Below are 11,567 nucleotides of genomic sequence, written 5' to 3'. Positions count from 1 at the left end.
GATGACTCTAAGGCATTTTCTATTCTGAATTATGATATTAAAATTGCAAACACGAGTTATGAAGGGAGAAGACCAAAAGATGGAGTAAACAGTTTTGAACAGACTAATTCAGAGACTTTGTGTCTTTAAATGACTCTCCACCTCCCTGCCCGCCCACTTTAATTTAGCCTACAAGATAGGGTGGACTGAGCTGACTGTCTCTGTCCCTGCTAGGAACCAACATGAGCATTAGTTTTAGAAATAGGTTAGTTGCTATGGAGCCTGCATTCTGACTTATTGGGGTTGGAGGTGTGTAAAGGTAACAGTTTGTTTTTAGTTTCAAAGATCTGGCAAAAAGATAGGCAGTCGCTCCTCTTCTGGAAAAGCTTGACAGACCAGTAGGATTCCTTTTAAGGCTCAACCCAAAACATTTTATCCCATCATTCACTAACTTCAAACGCCAAGATCCCGGAGAAACTCTGGAAGAAGAAAACTTGACAGGAGCATTGATTCAACAAATGGCTAATCCAGCAGGTGGTACTGTCAGTAATGGAAAATTTCATAATCACCAGAAACAGAGTAATGGCTCCCAAAGTGGAAATCATAAAAGAAATGGGATCATTAGAGACACACAGGTAAGAACCAACTTTCTTTTCCTTGCTTTACTTGAATGAACTCTGCTGAACTCATTGGGACTATTCAAAGTCACCTGATAAACAATTTACGATTGTCCTTTCTCTACGATGGCTTAAGTACATATTCCTATAATGTTGTTTGTTATTCCTTTGACTCTAACTACCACTTGCCTTGAAATTTTCTCAAGTGAAATTGTGTAGAAGATTGAATAGAATTTCCTCTAGAAAGAAAAGAAAAAAATTTCCCCATGTATTTCTATACCAGGAGAGTCCTCCAATCTTTTATTTTCTCTCTTAAAATTTGAGACTGAAGTGGGGCCAACGCATAAGGGAGGACCTGTCTTGATCCAAAATATCTTTGATCCCTGTGTCTATGCATGTTGTGCATTTGGAAAAGAAAACAGAGCAAAACATGGAGTGAAAGTAAAATCCTTTTGACTAAAAGTATGCAGTATGAATGGCAATTTGCCCAGGTAAACTAGCAGTGCGTTGTCAGTGGAAGAACAAACTATCTGAGTTTATTAGTGACAACATTGTTTGGGTTTACAACTTAGCTTTAAACCAAATTCCCATTGAGGTGCTTAGAACCTAGAGCATTCTTTGCTTGGGAGTTCCAGGAAGTAGAGTTTTTGGACAATGGACCAGCAGGTATCTCAGCATTACCTTTAAAACCCATTTGCCTGTGTGTGCCTTCTTGTGAGCTCTTCATATTGCTGAGAAAGCCTTTCATTCAAATAATTTAAATGGACCAAATATCCACCCTTGAAAGCAATTTACTGGGGGCAGCTGGGTGGCTCAGTGGATTGAGAGCCAGACCTAGAGATGGGCGATCCTGGGTTCAAATCTAGCTTCAGACACTTCCTAGCTGGGCAACCCTGAGGAAGTCACTTAACCTCCATTGCCTAGCTCTTATGGCTCTTCTGTCTTGGAACCCATATACAGAATTTATTCTAAGATGGAAGCTATGTGTTTAAAAAAAGAAAGAGAAAGAAAGCAGCTTACTGAAGGCAACATTATAACTATGTCAAGTATATGTAGAAAGCACTCAGATGATTTCCCTTATGAATCCAAGAGAAGAAATGCATTCTAGAATGATTAATATCCTGATTCACCTTTGATCTCACCCAACTATTTGGGAGCAGAGGAACATCCAACAAAATGTACTTCTATTTAAGATTATGGTAGTGAATTGTGAAACTTAGGGCCTGAAGGGACAGAAGGGTAATTTCATCTAACCTGCCCATTTTACAAATAAAGGGTTAAATAAATTCTTTAAGCTCTAACAATATGTGAGGAAGGGGAAGGGGGTAAAATCTATTTCTCCACACCAACTTGCTTCGGGAGACCATCTCCTTACTTTCATGATGTGTGGGATCTCCTCTGAGAATCCCATGAAATGCCAAATTGTTCACTGGTAAAAACAAGTGCTCACACAGGAGAAAAGTCATTTTGCTGTAGGGCTTAGGAACAGATATCTTAGCTTCCTGGCTCCTATTCAAGTAGGCAAATCTGTAGAGGGAAGAATGAACAGCTCAATGCTATGTGGAGAGAAACAGAATCCTTTAGGAAAATAAGCACGGTGAAAATCGTTCTGTATACCATATTTGTGTCTGGCAAAAAAAAAATATATATATATAATAAGGTTAAAGTTGTTGCTTAAGGCTTAGCATCAAGAGGTCAGCTGCTTTAGAATGGAGGCTATAAGGCCTTCACAGGGTGGCATAGTTGGGACTTTATCTGAGTTTAAGAGGAAGGTACCTGGAAGCTGTCCTCATTTCCCATCTGTGCAGCTTGTGGCAACAGGAGAGCTAAACCTTGAAATTTGATTTGGATTCACTACTTGAGCCAGGCAAAGCAGATCCCCATGGTCAGTCACTCACCAAGAATTCATTCAGACCACTGAAAAGAATCTTCAGATTAGTCAACAGGTATCTACAATGGACTGATTAATTGTCCTGAGAGAATTGACCTACTTGTCCTGTACTGTAGTCTGACTTTGTTAGGTCTGATTGTCATCACTAGAGATTGCTCTGCAGAGAGTCTAGAGGAAAAGGTAAGAATATTACCAGGACAAGCAACTAGGAGGTTTAGTGGATAAAGAGCCAAGCCTGGAGACCACAAGGCACTGGGTTCAAATCTGTCCTTAGACACTTTCTAGCTGTGTGACCCTGTCAAGTCATTTAACCTTAATTGCCTAGCTCTTACCTTACCACTCTTCTGCCTAGGAACTGATACTTAGCATCGAATCCAAGACAGAAGGTTAGGGTTTTTTAAAAAGAGAGAGGGGGGCTTACCAGGATTTATGAATGGAAAGACTTTGTCTAAGGCTGGAAGACTAGGTTCTGGAGGGAATAATTAAAGAGTTGACAAAAGAATGGAAATATTATTTTTGGAGCCGCAGCTTCTAAAACAGAAGCATAAACTTTTAGGGCTGGAAATCCCAATTTCTCAAAGCAATTTTTGACGTAATTTTGCCTCAGTTGGAGTTGTTCTAATAAGCATGGAATTAGCCTCTATCTGAAGTCCAAGGTCACTGCTTGACTTTGGATAGAATCAAGCTTGTTAAGATAGGCAGGGGCATCATCATTATCACAATGCCAGGTTCTAGATTAAATAGAATCCAGTAAGCATTTATTAAGTGCTCTAGAGATTAAAAGACCAATCCCTGCCCTCAAGGAGCCTACATTATTCTGGGGGTAAGGAGGTGGAAAGAGAAAAAATACAACATCCACCTTCATAAATGGTGAAACTTTTATAAGTGTGTAATATATGGGTAAATGTCACTATTTTAAGTGACTTCATCTCCGTTTTGTTATCACCTATCATTCTGGCAAAGCATTTTGACTCCACCCATGGTTCCATAAATATGGTTCTGGTTTTCATCACTGATCACCTGAATGATATAAGATCTTTCAATGAAAGGGACAAAATTATTCTTTTTGGGTTGTGTAGAGCCTATGTACAAAGAACTCTATGCAGCTGTGAGTCATCATTATTAGAACTTCCTCCTTTGATTCCTACAATATGTGAAACAGATGTGCCTAGTGTTGCAATCCAGAGATTTAATATGTATATTGTATAGAAACTAATTGAGTATTAGCATAAGCACAATCATCTTTTTTCTCCTATTGACTGAGCTGAATGGCGCTACTTTCTCTTCTAGCCCTAACAATTTTATTAGGTCAGGGACCATGTTTCCCCTAGTTCTCAACAGTGTACTTTATATATGGGCAGGGCTACTGGATTTGTGGTTCCTTCAGTACAGAAAGACTGTAGTGATAAACTTCCTTTATCAATGAAGTACAGCTTATTCTGCATGATTTACAATCTTAAGTAGTGGGTTGGGCACTGAAAAGTTGGCTGTCACCAGCTGTCACTAGTATGCATCCGAGGTGAGATCTGAATGCAGGTTTTCCAGACTCCATGGTCAGCTCTCTTTCAGCTAGCCCCAGCTAGCTCTTAATTTAAATACAGAAAGGCACAATGCACCTTTATTAAATCGAAAGGTAAAATGTTTGCTTCTCTGGTCTACTGTGTTCACTAAGAAGTATTTTCTTATATTTGCTCTTTCCTCTCACAGACAATGGATTTTATGCCAAAAATGAGGAAAGATTTGTTTCCCCTAATGCAGCTTCCCTTCCCTTTGCTCAGTCCAACAAATCTTTATTAAACACTTATTATGTACAAAGTACTGTGCTAGGTGCTTAAGAAACAAAGATAAAAGAAAATAAAAAAGTAGTCCCTGCCTTTAATGAGCTTAAATGCTGGTTGGGGCATGGAATGAGGAAGAAATATCTAAACAGTTATACATGATTATTTGAGGAGATAGAGAGACCTAACAACTAAAGAAATGAGCAAAGGAGTCCTTTAGGAAGTAGCCCATAAACTTAGCCTCCAAGGTAGTCAGAGATTATAATCATTCCATCAGGGCCCATGCACTGGGAAGATGCTAGAGGAACAAAGACAAAAAGGAGTTTCTGCCCTAAAGGAGTTTGCATTCTATGAGGACAGACATGTTGTTACAAGGGAATCACTTTAAAAGACTGATATATATTAATTTAAGGTCGCCAAGGAATCAGCTATGTAATTCCTAAATGAAAAACTCAAGTCAGCCGTCAGCCTTTTTTGGAGTTTAATTACAATAGGAGCAAGAAAGGAATTAGAGATATATATAGAGAGAGAAAGGGGAGAGAAGGGAATAGGGCTTAAATACCCCTTCTGTTTAGGCTGGGCCAAAAGGCCCAAGCCCTTAGATAGCTGGGGCAAAGAAAAGAGATCAGTCCCTTTCACTCACGTGTCCAAAATGGAGAAACAGTCTCAGAGGCCCCCACCTTCAGCTTCCTTCAGAGCAAGCTTCCACCGAGCCCAGGAACCACACCGCTCCAAAAACTCCACCTCCTCTCCTCCTCTCCAGACCCTCCTATCTTTAAGGAAACCATCCAAGTTGCCTCCCCTCAGTCCTCACATCTACCAATCACTCTTCATCAATTTCCCTGTCAATGGAGGCTCTCGCTTAACCCAGGACCGCCCAGAGGTCTCTGGCTTTTGCACATGTCTGTTGAGGGTCATATTTTTCAAATGATTAAATCTTTACTCCTTTGTTTCAGCCCTTTCTAAATCCTGTTAACTTGAGTATGGTAGAGATTGCAATAATTAAATTTTGATCTAGGCTGCAGCCCTTACTCAATCCTATTAGGACTGAATAGGGTGGAGATTTATTCCAAGTATCTCCATTGTATCAATTCTAAATCAATCAAGACTCAAAGAAATTCCTGTTCTATGCTTAAGCATAGGTCAAAGTCCTTTCCATTGTTCAGCAAAGGGTTTCTGTCCTAAAGTAATCTTAAGAAGGGAAGAGAAGGAACCTCCCATGCCAATGGAGTTCCCATTCCAATAGACTATCAGTAAGAAATTTTCCAAGTATGAAATATCCCAATGGTGAAATTTTCAACAATTATAAGTCTAAGGAATTTTGAGGTTTACAATCCCCCCTGATGATCATTGGGAGACTAGTCTCCCCATTGATCATTTAACATAATCATTTTGTAGTTCTAAATTCACTTCTAACTAAAGATATACACAATATTCAATTTCTAAGAGAAATTAGAATAGTGAGAGAGGAAATAGAAAAGAAAAGAAAGCAAAACCAATGTTTGCTAGGCGCATTGACAGAAAGCCAAATTAGGGGCAGTCCCTTTTGGCATAAATGTTACAATAAATGTTCAATCAAAAGTTCAGTCCAATCAATCACATCGAAAGTTCATTCTTAATCTTCTTGATGAAGTGTAGGTTTTTGGCATCTTTCTGCAACAGTTCATTCTCTGGATATAAAAGTTTCAAGCTTCTTTCTTGAAGATCTTTTCTCGAACAAAATCAAAATCTTTGAAAATTTTTTATAACAGTAAAATCTTAAACAAAAGTCTTGGATTTTTATAAAAATAAAATCTCAAACAAAAAAAAATTCAAAAATTCTTAGATTTTAAATTAAAATACAATCCCCCCTGAAGTAAGTATTTAAAAAAAAATATCAAGTTTAGCTCAGAATGCAATGTTCAGTTATGGGGGTGTATGTGTCAATTATCAAAAGAATAGAAAAATAATCAAAAACATAAGAAAAATTCAAAATAGGCCTTGTATAGGTCCAGTTTAAAGTAATTTCTATCCCACAAGTATGTAGGACAGAATGCAGTAATATTTCACTTAGCCATTTGTAGCCAAGACTACAGGAAGTTGCCATAATATAAGAAGAAAAGAATTAGAATTCTATTTTGATGGGGAAATGTCATTCCCTTGTCTGATTTTTTTTTTCAGAGATATAGGGAGCCAGCATGATAGTCAAGCTTTGTACTTGTTTGAGTACTTCAAAAGGAGTGTAGATACAAGGAAGTCCTACGACTTAAACATAAGTTAAGCGTCGCAACCTTGAGTCTCACTTTAATATTTCATGTGTGCTCTATTGGCACTATTCAGGTTTAGTCTGTGCTCCTTGTTTTTATCCCTTTTCCTGGAATCAGACACAAACATTAATCACAGTCCTATAATATTTTATCAATAAATGGCAGGTTCCCATAGTTTAAAGCTTTTAGGCATATATTGATATTATAGCAAGAGTATATATATTAACTTGTATTACTGCAGGGAAAAAATATTAATATTAATTATGTGTACCTTCAGTACAAAAAATGAGAAAAAAATCAAATATTCTGATAAAAAAAATAAAAGAAAAGAAATAAGAAAAAATAAGAAAAAAATCAGTAATTCAATATATTCTTGAAAAAAAAATATCCATTTGTCTATGGATTATTATCTCCAATTCTTATGATAAGATAGAGTCACAATTCATATGATAAGATAGAGTTAATCAGTCTCAGCAGAAGATGCTTTCTTCACATGTGAACAGTGAATCCAAGAGTCTCTTTCTCCAATCTTTATAGATGTTGGAGTAGTTAATAATATTTGGAATGGTCCTTCCCATGAAGGTTCAGTTGCTCCAGTTCGCTTGAAATTCTTGATATAAACTTTATCTCCTGGGTTCAGGTCATGCAGAGAAAAGTCTAATGGTCCAGCTTGTACTGCAGCTCCGGATTCATGAAGTTCACGTAGTTTGTGCTGTAACTCCTGTATATAGGAAGCAATAGTAATATCTCCCCCTAATAGCGATGTATAAGCCAGGGAGAAAGGCTTAGCCTGTATAGGCGGATGTCCAAAAAGCATCTCAAATGGTGAAATATGTAAGTCTCCTCTAGGCCTGCTTCTAAGATAAAATAGGGCCAGAGGGAGAATTTCAGGCCATTTTAAATGGGTCTCAGTGCATAATTTGCCAATCATAGTCTTAAGTTCTTTATTCATCCTCTCCACTTGGCCTGAGCTCTGGGGGTGATATGGAACATGGAATTTTGGAGTTATCCCCAAGCAAGAATATATTTGATTTAAGACAGAATCGGTAAAATGACTCCCTCTATCGGAGTCAATACGTGCTGGTAGGCCAAAACGAGGGATAATTTCTTTTAAAAGTATCTTTGCAACAAAATCTGCTGTGGCTCGGGTTGTAGGAAATGCTTCCGGCCATCTGGTTAGTTGATCTACAATTACTAGACAAAATTTATAACGTCCAGCCTTTGGCATTGTTATGAAATCTATCTGTAGATGTTCAAAAGGTGTGTAAGCCAGAGGACGTCCCCCAAAGGCTTTTCCACGATATGCATGTTGGTTATATGCCTGGCAAATAGGGCAGGCTGAACATACTTTAGAGGCTACAGTAGTTATACCAGGGGCTATCCATACTCTCTTGACAGAGTCCACGATGCCCTGGGTGCCAAAATGACCATTTTTATGAATAGATTGGCAAATTTGTTTATAGAAACTTCTAGGGAGCAGGGGTTTTCCTTCAGGTGACACCCATACTCCATTAATTTGTTTTGCTTTAAATTTTTGTTTCCATTTTTCCACTTCCTTTTCATTATAGGAGAATGATAAATTTAAATTATCAGTGGTTGTTAATGTTAAAATTAATCCAGGTCCTTCTATGGCTGCTAGTTTTGCAGCGGCATCTGCTCGGTCATTTCCTCTAGAGACAGGGTCAGAGCCACCTGTATGGGCAGAGCAATGAACTACAGCTAGGGCTTTAGGCAGTTTGAGAGCAGAAAGAACTTCATTAATAATTTCTGCATTAGCTATGGATTTTCCAGCTGAGGTTAAAAATCCTCTTTGGAGCCATAGCATCCCGACTGAGTGACAAATGCCGAAAGCATATCTAGAATCCGTATAAATTGTTGCCTTTTTATCCTTGGCAATTATACAAGCTTGTTTTAGAGCTATGAGTTCTGCTCCTTGAGCGCTAATGTTAGAAGGTAGTGAAGCTGACCATTCAGTGGCAAATTCTGAGACTACGGCAGCTCCAGTGTAACGTATGCCATCCCTCATAAAAGAGGAACCATCAGTAAATAAAATCAGATCTGCATTGTCTAAGGGAGTGTCCAAGAGATTATCTCGAGGCTTTTCTGCCATGGACACTAATGTTTCACAGTTATGTAGTGGTTCTCCTGAAGTGGGTAAATCTGGAAGCAAGGTGGCAGGGTTAAGAGTTGAACAGCGTTTCAAGGTAATATTTTCACTATTTAATAAGGTTATTTCATACCTTGTAATTCTCTGATCCGAGAATGCCTGTGTTCTATGTTTTACCAATAATGCTTCAATCTCATGTGGGCACATTATTGTTAATGGACATCCCAATACTAAATCAATGGTTTTTGTTACTAGTAAGGCTGTAGCAGCTACTCCTCTAAGGCATGGTGGTGCTCCTGCTGCTACTGGGTCTAGTTGGGCAGAATAATAAGCAATTGGGCGCTGAGAAGGTCCCAAAGTCTGAGTTAACACACCAGAGGCTACTCCTCTTCGCTCATGCACATATAAAGTAAATGGCTTGTTGTAATCTGGGATGCCTAGAGCAGGGGCAGACATGATAGCCTTTTTCAGATCTGTTAGAGCTGACAAGTGTTCAGGCTCTAATTTGAGGGGTTCAGGAACTGAATCCTTTGTTAATGCTATAAGGGGTTTAGTGATTTCCCCATAGCAAGGAATCCATTGTCTACAAAACCCTGTTGCTCCTAAAATTGCTCTCAGCTGTTTCTTAGTGGTAGGAGCACTCAATTTTTGAATGTTCTCAATTCGTTTTGGAGAAATATAACGAGCACCCGCAGTCAAGATGAATCCCAAATATTCTACTTTTTGGAGACACCATTGAACTTTATCCTTAGAGATTTTATGTCCTCTTTTGTGCAATTCCAAAAGAAGGTGTTTGCTATCTTCTTGACATGTTTCTGCATCTGTTGAAGCCAAGAGTAGATCATCTACATATTTGATTAATTTGCTATTTTTAAATGTTATATTGTCTGTGTCTTGGCTCAAAATTTGCTCAAATAAGCTCGGACTTTCGACATAACCCTGTGGCAGCCGACACCAGGTATATTGTGAGCCCTTCCAGGTGAAAGCAAAAATATGCCTGGAGTTTTCATGTATTGGTATGGAAAAGAAAGCTGAACACAAGTCTACTACTGTAAAGTATGTAGCTGTGCTAGGAATAGATGAAATAATAGTATGTATGTTAGAAACTACAGAGTGTCTCTTTATAACATGATTATTCACTGCCCTTAGATCCTGTACGAATCTATAGATGTGCTTGCCATCGGGTCCTTTTTTTGGTTTTTTAATTGGCAGGATGGGCGTGTTGTATTCAGATTTGCAAGGGATTATTATTCCCTGTTCTATTAATGAGTTAATAACTGGTGTAATACCCTCAATTGCCTCCTTTGAGAGGGGATACTGAGGGATAGAAGGAGGTGGGCTAGATTTAGTTTTTATCTGCACAGGAACAGCAGATTTAAGTAAGCCTACATCAGAAGAAGATGTGGCCCAAAGAGACTCCGGTATATCTTTAGGTATTTCAAAAATGGAAGGTTCTTTTGCCTCCTGGTTTTCAGAGAGAAGTACAGGGAGTAAATTTAAAGATTCCTCTGGTACTTCTAATGATAATGAGCCATCTGGGGAGCAGGTTATTGTGGCTCTGAGTTTGCATAGAAGGTCCCTCCCCAGCAAATTTAAAGGGGAGTCAGGCATCAAAAGGAAGGAGTGTTGTACCTCTAGGGGTCCTACAGACACCATTCTAGGAGGAAGTCTTTTAACTCTTTGGGTTATTCCTGATACTCCCATTACATTCTCTGAGCCAATAGAATAACATTGTAAATCAGGTGTTCTCTTTAATACAGACCAGGAAGCTCCGGTGTCTAATAGACAATCATAATAGGTGTTACCCACTTTTAAGGTAACATGGGGTTCATTAGTATGGGGAGGGCAGTGGATAGGGACAACGGGTAGTAGGACATCAGGGTCTGGGAAATCAAAGGTTGTATCCTCTGATTCCTGTGCCCCAGCCCCCCCCGGGCACCATCATTGTGTTTGGGATACTCCTTGGGCACCCCCCTGAAGGGCACCTCTCTGAGGGTCATTAGTACCTCGAGTAATTTTTGGACGAGCGCCATTTCTCATATATTGTTGAGTATTATCATTAAAATTTTCTTCAATTTGAGCATTGTCATTAAATTCCCAATTCCTATTTCTATAATTCTGGTTTCTAAAGTTCTTATTTCTATATTCATTATAGTTATTTCCATAGTCATTATTATAATTTCTAGAATTCTGGTTTCTATAACCATTATCATAATTTCTATAGTTATTATTTCTAAAACCATTATTAAACTGTGTATTCCTTCCAAACATCTTAAGAAAGGTTCTACATTCCATCATTTTGTGGCCCTTCTTCTCACAGAAGTGGCAAGTAATGGATTGATAATTGGATTTCTGGAGAGGGGCAATTGTCGTTGGTTCATTATCATGCCCACTTTCTAATTTAGTTATCCTATCTATTACACATCTCATTTTTTTCTTCATTTCCTCCATGTCATCATTATTCTCTTTCTCCTTTTCTTCGTTTCCCTTAAAAACATATATAGCTGTTTTTCGCAATTCTTCAAGGTCCATATCTGACCATCTTGGGCATTGTGTTTTAAAATAATTTTTAATTACTTTGCATGAATTATTTACAAATATTCTTCTAACTTGTCTTAAACTATTCTCTTTATTTAAGTCCCAATCTAAGTATCTGTCCCCAAACTCGATAATTCTGTCCATAAATCTGGAGGGTGTTTCGTTTTCCTTTTGCTTAATTTTTTCCAGTTCCATCCACTTATCTGTACTGTCCGCACATTCCTTCATGGCTGTGAGGATGGCCTCTCTACAACGGTATAGTTGTAGATAGTCCTCAGGATTATTATAGTCCCATTCGGGATCCTGAGATGGCCAATGTGCTGCATTACGCCCCCGGGTTTTGTTGACATGAGCAATTATTTTATTTTTTTCACGTTCACTTAAAAAAGCCTGTAGTAAGCTCTCAACGTC

General features: G+C 38.4%; 1 protein-coding gene across 1 annotated transcript in view; it reads left to right on the top strand.

The window, feature by feature from the left end:
• Positions 1 to 211: 211 nt before the first annotated feature.
• The window catches only part of SPTLC3 (serine palmitoyltransferase long chain base subunit 3), a 221,477-nt gene continuing 210,121 nt past the window's right edge, over positions 212 to 11,567 (top strand). The window contains exon 1 of the mRNA XM_001374333.4: positions 212 to 614. Within this exon, the coding sequence (XP_001374370.1) occupies positions 498 to 614 (117 nt within the window). The 5' untranslated portion in view covers positions 212 to 497. The remainder of the gene's footprint in view (positions 615 to 11,567) is intronic.

This window comes from Monodelphis domestica, chromosome 1 (assembly GCF_027887165.1).
Source record: "Monodelphis domestica isolate mMonDom1 chromosome 1, mMonDom1.pri, whole genome shotgun sequence".
Lineage (NCBI taxonomy): Eukaryota > Metazoa > Chordata > Mammalia > Didelphimorphia > Didelphidae > Monodelphis > Monodelphis domestica.
This window is presented reverse-complemented; position numbering and strand designations above follow the sequence as displayed.